Source organism: Lutjanus erythropterus, chromosome 4, assembly GCF_056507025.1.
Source record: "Lutjanus erythropterus isolate fLutEry1 chromosome 4, fLutEry1.hap2, whole genome shotgun sequence".
Classification (NCBI taxonomy): Eukaryota; Metazoa; Chordata; class Actinopteri; order Lutjaniformes; family Lutjanidae; genus Lutjanus; species Lutjanus erythropterus.
The window spans coordinates 1818396-1833491 of record NC_139320.1 but is presented as its reverse complement, the minus strand read 5'-3'; the positions used below and the strand labels follow the sequence as shown (position 1 = coordinate 1833491).

The 15096-nt window shown below is 41.2% G+C and overlaps 1 protein-coding gene across 1 annotated transcript in view; it reads left to right on the top strand.

Annotated features, from left to right (window-relative positions):
* Nucleotides 1–15096, top strand: part of fat3a (FAT atypical cadherin 3a) — a 252564-nt gene that overhangs the window by 128317 nt on the left and 109151 nt on the right. The window contains exon 3 of the mRNA XM_084716763.1: nucleotides 8363–8686. Within this exon, the coding sequence (XP_084572889.1) occupies nucleotides 8363–8686 (324 nt within the window). The remainder of the gene's footprint in view (nucleotides 1–8362; nucleotides 8687–15096) is intronic.

Here is a 15096-nt window from a genome sequence, read left to right as displayed (position 1 = left end):
TCTTAATTCACTACCTATCACCAGAGAAGAAGTGTATGAACAGCATTAACTAAAATGCAACGGTGAGTACATTTATTCCACTGACCTTCTGCACAGCAGCCATATTGATATTGATGTTGACTGTAGGTTAAACACAGGAGTTACTGATACTAATTTAGGCCCTGTTCCATTTAGTGTAGCAGAGCCTTTCCCATGATCCAACATATGCAACAGCAGCACCCTGACTCTGTTTGACCTGAATGGAACAGAACCTTAATTGATAGCAGTGGTAACACCTGTGTTTATCCTACTCTTTCATGTCAAAATGGCTGCTGGGAAAAAGCTCTACAATTGTACATTAATACAGTTTTGAGGTACTCAACTATATCAAAAGTATGCCAGCTTAATTTACACTTCTACTTCACTACATATTGTACTTTTTGCCTCATGTTTATTTCATTGCTGTTAATCAAGTATGGAGTACTGTAGAGGAGGTACAGATACAAAACAGCCTCTACTCACCTCTTCATGATGGTTTACTCACTTGTCATTGCAATATTTTTTGGGGGAGGGGGCATTTAATGACAGGACAGCTGAAGACATGACAGGAAATGGGGAGAGAGAGTGGGGGAATGACACGCAGCAAAGGGCCATGGGTGGGAGTCGAACTCATGGCTGCTGCACAGGACTCACAGCCTCCGTACATGGGGCACATGCTCTACCAACTGAGCTATCCAAGAGCCCTGTCATTGTGATATTTTAAAAAGTTTGAGTCAAATTCAACTCTGCAGATGAGAACACAACTTCTTGGCTGAATGTGGCATGGATGCGCGCAGCATGCCCACAGCAGAGTGCATCTATTATGATCAGCTAAAGTGTGACCGCAGAAGCATTGTGCTGCTCATCTCTATGTGTATTTTTTCTGTCTACACCTCCAAAAACTACAGAGAACTGTGTAAAACCGAGTGCAATCTGTTAAAAAATGATTCAGATAAATGCCTATTTGTACCAGAGTCAGTGCGATGCAGCTGACTAACCTTGGAAATAAATGAAACCAAATCTGTAGTAAAAATGTGTTTTGGAAATGATGCTGGCCTGATATTAACTTTCTCATTTTCGCAATGAATGCACTTTGTGTACAGAGAGAGGTAGTCACTGATCAACAAGGACTGGATCTGTGGACAGTTTCAGTATTTTTGTAAATGTTTTAAAAGTTGACATTTGAAATCCCAGTTTGTATAACTGTAAAATGTCCTGTTCTGGGATCCTTATCAAGTATATTGTGTATACATGAAAACAAATATCAGTTGATGTATTATCTCTTGTTTACTGTTGAATGTTGATATTGATATCTGAATCAGAGATCCAGTGACTGTAAGTCACTGCCTGTTTGTTGTGGTGTTCACAGAACATCAAGTCAAATATTAATATGACAGCAGACGTTGTTCTTTAAAGGCAGTGCAGCCCACTCGCACAGTCCAAACCGCATGTGTGCACTCACACACTGTAACATACTCCATATTTCCACTGTCTGTCAGTCAGCTCTCAGCTGTTTGCTGCAGCACTGCAGCAGCTCTGCTTTGTTTCTGCTCTGTGCTGGGAGGAAGCTGATTGGACGAAGATGCAGACTCTGTCGCTCCCTGCTCTCCAATGTGTTTTATGTCTAGCACTCCTGTGACATTTGTAGTTAATTCCACACTCTTAATTGGAAAGCAGGCTTGTAAGCAGCAGCTTAGGCTATTAGAAGCAATGCTGTAGCATGGTGCATAGCTATTAATTGTAGTTCAGCTGAGGGGCCAGAGGGAGGCAGAGATGAATGAACAGCGAGGCAGAGAGAACACAGCACAGGGCAACTCTGAATTAATTACAGCTAACCTTGAACATGGAAATGTCCCATAGGACAAAAACAGTGACGCACTGTTCGTGGGCTGGATAGCACATGCTGCAGTTTACCTCAGTGTGTGTTTGTGCATGTGTGTGCGTTTGTGGATCAGGACATGTCCAGTACATGTTCTGCGTCAGTGTGTCAGTGTGTGCACTCCCGATGATTGAAACTGTTTCCTCTCTGTGTCCTGACTCCCGCCTCTCTAGGATCTACTTTTGGATTTCATCATCCAGCAGAAGCACTAAAGTCGATCAGAGGCAGCATCAAAAACTGAAGTGTACAACACATCAGTCTGTTGGGACCCAAACACACAGCATGTGTTTTCAACATACAATAGGAACAAGGGCAGGATACTTTTAGTAACAGGATTTTCATCTCCTGCAGCTTAAAGATGTTAAAACAGTTTGTTAGTCAGAGGCAACAGAAACAGCCCATCCTGTGAGAGCTGAATGGAAAAAGTGTATTTATCAAATAAAAGTGGATCTTGCTGAGCTTGTGAATGGGCAGCAGTGAAGTGGATTATGCTGCAGAAGTGGTTTGTTGTGGTGTTCAATATATGGATGAACAAAGCTGTATAGGGAAAATTCACCATTTTTCATGTGAATGTTCAGTCAGTGTTGTTGGTAAATGTTGTCAGTTGAAGCAATAAATTCCTCACTGCTGCCATATTAACCAAAGTTGAGTTCTCCTGCTTGCAGTGCCTACATGTACCAGGATGTATTATGTACAAGCTTCTAACAGCCACGCCCATTTTTCTGCGTATCACCACTGTAGCCTATGCAACATGGTGTTAGGCCCCCAAAATACTGATCTTTTCCACTGGCACTTTAGGCTGCACTGAGTCAAACTGTGCTGTGCCGATTTGTGTTCCCATCACCACTTTTATTGTGCCGAGCTGTGCTGAGTCACACCTGAGACTGACCTACTAATAGTGAAAACCAGACTCAACTGGCTGACTTCTATAAACCATGACCACTTTTATCGCACCAAACTATGCCAAGTTGCACCCGAGATGGACCTACTCTGGAGCATGGCCAAAGTGAGTCTGACTCGCCTCCAACTGGGCTGTGGTGACATCTCTCTGACCACGACCAACCCATGATGACCCTCCTTTTCTCCTCCTCAAACAAGCACATGAGTTCAGCTAACAATTGTGTGTTGTGAGACTCATGTGTGTGCAGGAGAGCAGAGAGAAAGACATCAGAAAGTGTCTGTGACTGTGCGGGACTTTGTGTTCAGTTCTCAGTTCTTCAGAAGCTAATTTCTGTGGTTTGAAGTTAGTTTCTCTCCTGTGTTGCTGTTTATTTGTTCAGGTTTCCGCTGTATTTTACTGTCATGTTTGCTTTCAGCCCTACAGGAGTCGTATTAACTTACAGCTAATTAGAACTGAAAATTTCCTGGATTTGCCGGTTTCTAATAAAAATTTTTATTTTGAAGAATTTATAGGAAGTTCCATGTTTACTCGCAGTTTCAGCTGCTTGACTCAAGCTAACCTGCTCATCTTCAGTCATGAGACACACCTTTAAGCGAGTACCCCTGTTGTAATATAAATGCAAATCTCTGCCGTGCTGGGCTGATGTGCCGAGACAAACTGAGTTAAACAGCCAGCACATGTTTAAAGAAAAAGGATAGCAGCATGCCACATGGCTACCCAGAGGAGGAGACTAGAAAATCCAAGCTGAAACAGCCTGCAGTTCTTCCTTAATACCAATATCACTGGATGCAGGAAGGAATTTGCAGCTTTCTCTGTCAGTATAGCACCCAGTGAGGACTTAATTGCCGCAGTCGACTACATTTGGAATCAATACTGACTGGACAGCCACCAGAAAAGTGCCAAATGTCCCCTTTAAAGAAAGGTTCAGATTTTTTTTAAAGTCTGTCTTAATCAGGCATGCAAACATGTCAAACATGCCTGCCCACTCAAAGTGACTTCAAGAAAAGCTCCAATTTGGGCAGCCCTGATCTAAATGAACACCAGTACCCTTTTCCATACACATGTGCTGACTTGGCTTGACTTGGTTTGACTCGACATATCAGCCCAGCATGACAGAGATTAGCATTTCAATCACAACAGGGCTACTCACTTGAAGGTGTGTCTTATGATAAAAGACGAGCAGATTAGCTTGAGTCAATCAGCTGTTGTAACTGTAAATAAACACTGATCTGCCTAGAAATTCTTAACAATAAAATCTTTTATTATGAAGCAGAAAAAACAAGAAATGTTTGGTTTTCATCAGTGGTAACTTGACGTGGTTTCTGTATAGCTCATAGTGAACATGACAGTAAAATACAGCAGCTACATGAATATAAAAACACAGGAGGAAACTAAACTTCAAACCACAGAATTATGCTTCTTAAGAACTGAGAATTGAACACAAAGACAATTTAAAAAAACATCTTCTTTTCAGCTCTCCTGCATAAACATTAGCTGAACTCACGCTTGTTTGAGGGGGAGAAAAGGAGGGTCGTCACGGGTTAGCTGTGGTCAGCAGGACATCACCGCAGATCGCTTGGAACCGGGTCAGGTTCACTTTAGTCCCACTCCAGAGTAGGTCCATCTCAGGCGCGAGTGAAAGTGGTAATGGAAATGCAAATCAGCACTGCACAGTTTAACTCAGCATGGCCGAAAGTACCAGTGGAAAAGCCCCACACCATGCATAACAGGCCAGCCAGTCAAACTATACTTTTAACAACTGGATGGTTTGACACCGTTTGTTTTGGTTATGTGTTTTTCATACTCACTAAAATTTTTTGAACTAATTCTTTTTGCCTCTACTGAATCACACCAGTCATGGTACTCCTCCTTGTCCTAGTTCTTACTCCAGGACTCCATAGTCTAAGTAAATCAGATTTAAGCCATGGTCATGAACGCTACTTAAATATACCAGGTTAACTAGAATACATTAAAGGGAAAGTTCACCCAAAAAGGAACACTTAGTCATTATCTGCTCACCCTCATGCTGATTGAAGGTCGGGGTTAATTTGTTAGTCCCCAAAACTCTCCTGGATTTTCACAGGAAAACAGTGTTGAAGAATCTCCCAAACAATGGAAGTAAATGGTGACCAGTTTTCAAATGTAAAAAAACAAGAAAATAAAATCACAAAATGCCTCCATACTGCTCATCTGGTGTAATCCAAGTCTCCTAAAGTCCCAACATGCCAAGTTAACTGAAAAATATTATTTACATCATGTTTTTAGCCTGAATCTTCACTGTAGATCCTGAGCTTGGAGCCACGTTCACGTGCACATGCACACTGTCTGAACTGTGTGTGTGGTGTGACAGTGTGCAACCAGCATGTCCAGACTAATAAAACAAACCCTGGCCCTCAATCGGCATGGCGGTGAGTAGATAATGACTGAATTTTCATTTTTGGGTGAACTATCCCTTTAAGGCCTATTCCTGTATTAATCTAAGCCCTGTCTGTGAAACCAGCCCTATAAATACCTGATGTTACTCCACACAACTGCTGAACACAACAATGGAAATCCTTTAGTAGAATCTCGCCTTAGAAAAGCAAACAGAACAGGCTGCCACCATTCCCCTCTCTTAACACACACACACACACACACACACACACACACACACACACACACACACACGTCCCTCGTACAGGTGGGTTTATTGGGGACAGCAGAAAGTAATAGTTGGTGTAATGCTCGGGTGCATCTTCCTTCTCTAGAGTCGTCCTGGAAGCTACAGCAGCAACACTCAGTCTGAATATCTTATGAGCTTCTCCACTAAAGCAAGGGAGCAAATGGAGTGGCTAAAAGCTTTATACTAACATGTTAAAGATACCTCTGAGTGTGTGTGTGTGTGTGTGTGTGTGTGTGTGTGTGTGTGTGTGTGTGTTAGCTTTAGCCCACAGCACTCATGTGAAAGCACAGGAGGATTCCACATGGATAGAAGTGCTTTTTGAAGAGACTGATCAGCCACTTAGACAATACACCAAGTAAATATTGCCGCCTAAGTTGGCTAATAAAGCACACTCAACACGGACACACACGCACACATCAGACACATGCTCAGGCTGATGAAAGCAATCACACGACAAAATCCAGTAGTTTTGACTCGACTTTCCACTTGTGAGACATGATAGGATGAGATCATTTAAGTGATGGCCTCTAGCCTGTATAGCGAATAAGGATAAATCCTGGCATATGAAGTCAGAATGTTGAAGGGTGAAATCATCATGCTATACTATAATACTGCAAGAAAAATCCCCAGGGTTGTAGATAATAGGGTTATGAAACTGAGTTTTTGAGGAAGCAGATGAGAACTTGTTTGAAAAGCAGACTTTATGCTGATTTATTTGATTTATTCTCCACAGTACGTTGGTTTTGATGGCGAGCCAATCTCTGGTGAAACATTCAGAGAGAGAAACATGAAGGTAGCGTGGCTAGCTGCTTTGGATTCCATTGTATTGAACTGACACAACAGATTTGCAGAAAATTGTCAGATAAGGAATAATCATTACATCCAGTTTACTTAATTCCATTTGATTCCTGGTTCCAAAGAGCTCTTTATAAATGTTATTTTAGTCTACTGTAAGAAAAATGTTGAGCGTACCACAATGAACATGCCAGCTGTTCTTTAACCACTTCATCTATTTCTTTTCATATGTACTCCTCAGAGCTGGCGTAACTCTCACAGCCTGAGTGTGAGTACAGGTGACACACCTGTGGATCAGGAGGCACTCATTCAGAAACACTCCTGTGTTGGTTGGGTTGGTCAGCTTTAGGCATGAGGAGTGATTAGTTAGGGTTTGGTGGTATCTGTAGTCTGTGAAATAATGATGAATTCAGTGTCTAACAAACTTCTTTTTTCAAGATCAAATGTCACACTGTGAGCTCAGAGCGAGGATAAACAGGTGTATCAGTTTCAGCGATTGTCATCCTACATCATCAGGACACACACAGGGAAATCAAAGTCCAGTGACTGACAGAAGCTTCTGCAGCACTTTAATGATTCTGATGTGACTATTTATGTCTTTCACTGTCACAAAGAGCTCATGAATAAATAACTGATTATAGGCATTATTAGTATTATTGCACTGCAAATCACCACTTGGTCTGAATAATGACACCAACATGTAGAGACAGGATGAAAAGAAGGCGTCTGGTACAGTGATGATTCAGAGTTTATTACTGTCACACAATAATCTACTGTCCTGTGTTGGCGTCTAACACTTTATAATAAGATCATTTCATTAGAAAGAATTGTTGCATCACACAAAGCAGCACTTTGTCTTTTGTTTTTTCTTTTTTTTAATATTACAATAAAATTGAGACACGCATTCTTACACAGCTGTTTGTATGTTATTGTGCAGATAACAATAATGCAAGTTAATTAATAGCCTAAATAAACAAATGACCTGACTGATCTGTAGCCTGTATAAATGAGAAGATATAAAAAGAATATTAAATGATTAAAATCAGCATCAGAAATAATATTACTAATAAACAGCTATTTTAAACAGTTTACAGATGTGATTGGATGCTGTCAGATGTTAAATTTGTTTTTAAATAAGTGTTTCTGTGGATGTTCGTACCAGTCAGTTTGACAGCTGATACAGCTGTTATCAGCTCGTCATCAGGAACTAACGTCACTTCAGATTGACGCTAAAAGAAACCAAGGATTTTTCATCTCACAGAGCTAAGACACAAGGAGAGGAGGCGAGTGGAGGAGACGAATTTACTGAATGAGAAGCACCTGAGATCTTATGAACTATTTGTTGACAAAATGTGAGAGAAATAAACACAAGAATCTGTCTTTACTACACTACACTACAAATCTGGCTTTCTAACATCACTCAGAACAACCATCCAAATTCAAACAAATCAAAAGTCTCGTGTCATTTGTTTGTGCTGAGAGTTTTGGTTTTATATGTCCAGGTTTTTTGATGTATTGGGAAGTAAAATGACAGCTATGTGTTGGGTCAGAGTTAGGTTGTGGTGCTCACAGCGGTGAAAAAAAGTTGGACTGACATGACTTTTCATAAAAAACTCCTTTGGTTATTTCACAGACCTGGTTTAGGAACTACTTGCTGCCAAAGTAGTAGTCCCCGTGGAAGCTCTTGACAGTGTGTTCTGTGGGGTTTTCAGGGTAACGAGGACATGCAGTACCTTTTCAGAACATTGTGCAGAATGTGGATATACTACAGGCCATATGATGTGTTGGTGCCTCACAGTAGCGGTGTGTTTGTTCTGTAACATCCTCAGGCTATTTCTCTCTCCTTCACTATTTCACTCCTCGCTGTGTTAAGGACTTCTGACATCAGAAGGAAATGACACAGTGAAATCTCTCTTTCTGTCTGAAAATTGAAATAATTGGCTGTGCTGCTGCAGTAAAAAGAGTCTTGACAGTATTTTGTATAGAATTATTTCTTGCACTAGGTGTACAGCGCAGTTCTTTATTCTACTTTATTCTCTGCTGTGGATAATGAGAACCGAAACAGGCTTAACAAAAAGTTTGCTCTCTTTGTCTCTTCCTCCATCAGGGATGATCTACACCACAGATATGTTGGACCGTGAGACCAAGGACTCCTATTGGCTAACAGTGTATGCCAGCGACCATGGTGTGGTTCCCCAGTTTGCCACTATCGAGGTGTATGTCCAGGTGGAGGATGTTAACGACAACGCCCCGCTGACCTCAGAGCCACTGTACCGGCCCTCAGTGCCCGAGAACTCCCCACGGGACGTTTCTGTGATCCAGATCCAGGCCCAGGACCCTGACGCTATGCCTCCTGGCACTGCTGATAGGCTCAGCTACCGCATCATCAGCGGAAACCCACAGAACTTCTTCACCATCAACAGTCGCACTGGTCAGTAATGCTCTCTCTGTGTGTGTGTGTGTGTGTGTGTGTGTGTGTGTGTGTGTGTGTGTGAGGCTGAGCAGAATGCTAAAAACAACTTCATGAACAGCAATCTTCATGTGTAGGTGTGAATGATTTCCAGGGAGGCAGATAATAGTTGAGTTTGATAGGGGCACAGCAGCTCACCTGACAGATGAGAGTTTAGAAAGAGAAGCTGCTTCCAGGACATCTCAGTGGGTGCAGGAGTGTTTCCACACTGTTTTCACTGGGGTGGTGGAAATAACAACCAAAAAAACAAAGAACCATAAAATGCATCCAAACTGCTCGTCTGGTTTAATCCAAGTCCCGACATGTTAAGTTGACTTAAAAGACATCATTTACACCATGTTTTTAACCTGAATCTTCACTGTAGATTCTTAGCTTGGAGCCATATTCATGTGTTTGCAAGTGAAAGCATGTTGGGACTTCAGGAGACCTTTCGGTTGTTTGTTGTTTTTTCTTTCTCTTTTTTTTTTTACATTTAAAAACTGGTCACCTTTCACTTAAACTGTTTGGGAAATGCTGCGACACTGTTTTCCTGTGAAACTCCAGCAGTGTTTTGTGAACTAAAAAACTAAACCTGACCTTCAGTCAGCATGAGGGTAAGTAGATAATGACTGAATTGGGTGAACTATTCTTTTAAACTTTTAAGTAACTTAAAATTTTGTTATGGACATGACATCTGTTGCATTACTTCTTTGCCACAAGTGACATCACTTCCGTCATGTGATACATATAACGTAGTTATTTTAACCCAAACCACCAGCTTTTCCTGATGCTAACCAAGTAGATTTTGTGTTAAAACCTAACCAAACTGCAACCATTTTACAGCATAAATCACTTGTCACTCGTAAGTTCCAGTAAGCCTGTTGCTGCCAGTACTGTCCTCTGGTAATATGCTTCATTTTGGAAGTAACTGACAATCAACCTATTCTGGCGTTTAGGTAAGAGGGTGTGTTGGAGAAAAAAATAGCACACACTGAACCACTGAGTGAATACATAACACTAGGTGATAGTTAGGCTGTGATTAACACAGGATGCATACTATTGGTGTAAGTCCTGCCATTGGCCACAGTATCCCAGCGTCCACCATCTGTGTCCCTGGGAAACAAGAACAACCTCTTAATTGCAACCTACAGGCTGCAAACGGCAAATTAGTGCCTGGGATACTACTGTTAAAGTAAAGTAAAGTAAAGTCACTAAAGTAAACAAGTTAACAGCTGTTAGCTTTTCTTTTGCAGTGATGTAGTCATTTTAATGCCAGAGTTCACCTCCTGATGTGCAAATGTCCCAACAAAGCAAGTTCCTCCTCAACACTAGTTTTACAGCAGCACCTTCACGGCATCCAGGGCTTAGCTCCACTCAAGAATTTTGTGATGGTTTAAGGAAATGCAAACAAGCCAAGGTATTTTTTCCCTTATAGCAGAATGTGTATGCATGAAGCCAGACCTTTCTCCATCGCTGAGTGCTGTGAAGACTAGTCCAGACAACTGTTGAAATCCTATTCCACTGTTTTCATACCAAAAGAGAAGACAGAAGGCAGTTCATCAAAAACATTTGTCTTGCTAACTTACACTACAGTACACGCTAAAAAGGGAAAGAAACATATTCCATGTTAACAGTCTTGACTCCAACTGAAAATAGAAAACAGGTTTTAATAACTGCAGAGTTGTTGTTTTAAACCAAGGCTTTTATTTTGACGTTGTGTCACGTATCTGCTGTCCTCTGGTCCTGATTATCAGCTGCTCCAGCATTCTGACGTTTCCTCATTGTGACACCAAGTCGGCTGATGATAACACTATAGCACATACGCTACATCTAATTGGAGGCACTTGGTTCAGCGGTAGTGTTGAGGGAAATGTTAGAATAAAAGCGTCTGTACAGGATGAAGCAGAGGGAGTGAAGAGGAGGAGGAGGAGGCGGATGCAGGGAGAAACAACAACAGCTGCAGTACTGTCTGAGAACATGAACACACACACTGCACGCTAACACTTCTTTGCAGATAAGGCTCGTGGTGCAGAGAGGTATAATTGGCTGCTGCTATATTTATCTTTTCTTTAGTCAAGATCCCTCTGCTTTGAATTTGATAATATTCCACCCACTCATCCTTTCTGTCTCTTTGTGCCTTTATTACAGAGATTCTTCCGCTTTGCTTTTCTCCATTGTCATCTTTCATCTCCTCATGCTCTCTCTTTCTGTCATCACACTCCTCAAACTTTCTCCTGTCTTCTCTTGATGGTTGTTTTTTCGCCACGCGTCTGTCTCTCTCTGGCTTGATGGCGGATGTTGAATATTTAATTTTGTCGTTATGAAACATTGATGAGGGACTGCAGATCATCCATAAGCCCGTGGCGCTCTCCTCTCTCATGTACACCCTTCAGCTGTGTTGATTTCCTCTGTCCATCTGCCTGATTGTCTCTCTCGCTGTCTGTTTGTTCTCGATCACCTCTTCTCTAATTCTAACCTCACTCGTCCGTCTGTGGAGTCACAGTGACCCTCAGTGCCTGAAGCGCAGCACAGTCCATTTGGATGTTATGTTGTAACTCCAGCAGGCTGTGTCTGTGCGGCTGCTCCCACAGCTTGTTTTACTGAGGCTCTGGCACTTTATTTGAGACAGATTCTAGAAACATGTCACTGAGTCACTGCTGCACTTAGCTTTAACCAGAGCAGCTGTCTGCAGACACAACATAAGTTCCTGTGCTTCCATCACACTGAACATGCTGTGAACAGTTTGAAGTTGTTGCTAACTTTAGGATGAACCTTGTTAACTTTCCCCAGCAGATGACAGATGAGACAGAGCAACCTGGCTGGACTCTTGGGGAGCCATGATGTGTGTTTACAAGCATTTAAAGGTCCAGTGTGTCAGATTGAAGGGGATGTATTGCAGATTATGGCAGAAATGATAACATTCACCTGAAAATAAGAATCATTGTGTTGTCATTACCTTTGATCCCACCAAGTCAAAATGCGGCTCACTGAAAGGTTTCATGTGGCCCACAAGGCCATTATCGAAATCGCAAACATTAAGAGTCTAGCAAAGACACTCAATAGCATTTTGCTTACCATTAAACTGTTATCAGACCTTTATTTTGAAAGGGGTCAGTGCTGTGTTCATTAGTAATGACAATGAACTCTATCTTTTATATTAAACTGTAACTTTATTCACTCAGTGCTGAATGTCCATGTTGTTTTTTGTTGTTCTTCTTCTACTTTTGTCGCTAGTATCATTACAACCTGTATGCAGCAGCATGGTTCACTGTAACCCGGGATTCACACCAGGCGCGCCTGTGCCGTGGAACGGCTGTGCCGCGGTTTTGCTCCGTCATGCACGCGACTTCAATTTACACCAGCAGCGTTTTAGAAGCGTTTCAGCAGCGCAGCAGTTTGCCCATCTGATTATGTTTACTTTCTCTGATTTTGTTGATTAAGTGCTCTTTCCTTGCTCTTTGTGCTTTTACCATGGATAAGCAGGCTACACAGTTAAATTGTTTATATTCTGTCTGTCTTTATGATCGCGAGTCTGCACGGGGTCTTTTATTTTGAAAATCAACCGGATTCTCCCGTTTTCCGTGCCTGACTTCCTGCCCGTTCAACCAGCTCTGTGTCAATTCATGCGCCATCCATCGAAAATAGACTTGCTGCATATTCTCCGCGGTACGGAGCGCTGAGCCGTTTCTGGGACGCTGCTGAGACGTGCCGCGGCGCTTCTGGTGTAAATTACAGCATTGATTAGAATGGGAGCGTATTCCTCTGCGTGCTGCGGCGCAGCCATTCCGCAGCACAGCCGCACCTGGTGTAAATGCGAGTAACACATCATGTTCTAGACATTACCAACAAAATATTAGCCAACAATTCATCACATGATAATTCAGAAAGGATGAGTGCCCTAAATAGAACAGTTCTAACCATTCCATTATTAGAGATTTGGCCATTATTAGGATGTTTTATTGTTTGTTTCTGGCCCATGGCAGCCTGATCAATTTCCCATAAAAAATAATTACCCACCATGAGCCATTTCTATCTACAGAGGAAGTAGCTCTTCTTCCACAGAGGCCGTCATGTTGAACCACCATGTTTCTACAGTAGTCCAGAACAGACCAACCGAACACTGGGTCCAGATACAGCCTTTTGCATTTAGTGTGAATTTGTGATAGTGACACTCGGAATGATGGCTGAAATACATGGGTCATGGATTTTTACCAACAACAACAACAACTTTCACTTCTGTATGCTGGCAGTGATTTAGTAGGATAGATGAGAAGTGCCTGGCTTCACTGCATATTGAGTTCTGTGGTAATACAGTTGATTATTCAGGTTTTGGAAGCGTAGGCTGTATTGTCTTGTACTGAATTCAATAATTAGATCATTTTAACTACAGGGTCATGGATTGACTTGATTTGACTGATTTATAATGTCAAAACACCAGCACGGTTGCTCTGCTGTGTTGCATTGCCTCAGGCTCAATGAGGTATTTATTTTAATGAACACTTAAAGCCGCACGTAGACAGAAAAAAAAAATAGACCAGTTGTGTAAAAATAGAGACGAGCAGCAGGATGCCTGTGTGGGTGCGTTGTCAGTGTAGAACAGGAGTCTGCAACCTGTGGCTCCGGAGCAGTACGCTGGTCTTCAGCTCCTCTCCAATGGCTCCTTTTGACTTTGGCAATAAATAACAGTTATTTCTTTGATATTTTAATTTTCATTTATCATTGTTGTAGGTCTATGAAAAAGTTGACACAACTCTAAATTTCAAGGCAATATACTGTAGATTTTTGAATTTTGAGCCCAACTCAAAGTTTCAAGTTTTACCAACTATTAATCTTTTGTTGAGATAATTTACTTGTCTTACTTACATCTAAATAATAAAGAGAATGATGGTTAAAATTTTTGTATTTTCAATTAAAACCAAAATAATGACAAATCAGGCTGATAGTTCACTGTGACCAAATTTTAAAATGCAATCTTTTTTCTAAATCTTAAAGATTCAAGTTTATCTATAGAAGAAAAGTAAGTTATCTCAACTAAAGATTATTGGTCAACAAAACGTTTTTCGATGGTGGCGGTCATCAGGGAAAAGAGAGAACTTAATAGTTGCAGCTCCAGGCAGTTTTTCTTCTTTTTTGACCAAAAATTTATCTTTTGAGTGTAAAGGCTGCAGACTCCTGGTTTGGTGGCTTCAGCTGTTTCTAACACATGCACTCCACACACCCTGTGCACCATGTCCCATGTGTTTTGGCTGTGAGACGAGATGTTTGCAGTCTGCAAGCTTACCACTAGATGCCAATGTACTCACTGGTCCTTTAAGTAACTTGGTTGCAGTTTGCTTTCTGTAGTAACCTGATTCCTTCAACAACCCTGGTTCCCATAATCAGGATAGGGGATTAGTGGAACCTGATTCCTCCTGGAAAAAGCTCATTTTTACCCACCAGGCATTTATGCCTCCAAAATAAGGTGGAGTTAGCTAATAAATCTGACTACTGACCTGATAACAGATTTTACAGAAACCAGGTAACTACCCAACATGTAATCATGTTGTTCGGTTTCCTGCATCTGATTTCTCACAGTCATCTGGTTTAATAATAATAGAAGCTGTATGTACTCATCTAGCAAATAGAAATATTATAAATGTCTATATTCTTTCATTCTATTTCATTTCAGCCTGACAGATTTGGTATAAAACAAACACTTATTTCTTTCTTATAACAATATCAGTTATGTAATTAATGTCATCTGAAGAAAGAAAAAAACAGATCATTATTGTTTTAAGAAAGTTACAGTTAATTTGCATGTTATGTAAAGAGCAGTATTTAGCTTTGTCAACAGAGCTCACCAGGAAATCTGTGTTTGTCTGTCTCCTTCAGAATGACTGACAGAGAGCCCCTACCCCCCTGATAGTGAGGATACTTTAAATTAGGAGCCATGGCAAACGAGCTTAATAAATACAGTAGTTCCATCTATTGTAACTACATAGGCAGAGTTGGGTGCTTTTGACAGGGTCCCCCAGGACCATAATTACACTGATATATTTAAAAAGCACTAATTAAAACAGAAACAGAAAATAATTACTTTAAGTCATTGTGAACAAATTAATTGACAAAGTCACGAAAAATTGGAATGATATAATAAAGCACCTGCGAGATAAAGTCTCCCTCTGGGGTCTGCAGGTACTCCAGTCTGTGGGATTAATGTAACATTCTGCTGCACTGCCAAAGACTTTACATGGACTGACCTGCTGCAGCATGTTGCTGCAGGTACACAAAGGTTTATATCAGGAATTTACTGCTCTGAAAAGTAAAATAATTCATCAGGTTGAAATCAGACAGGAATGTGAGCTTTCACATTGATTGAGTTTGATCAGCCAGTGCAGGACATTGCAGGATGA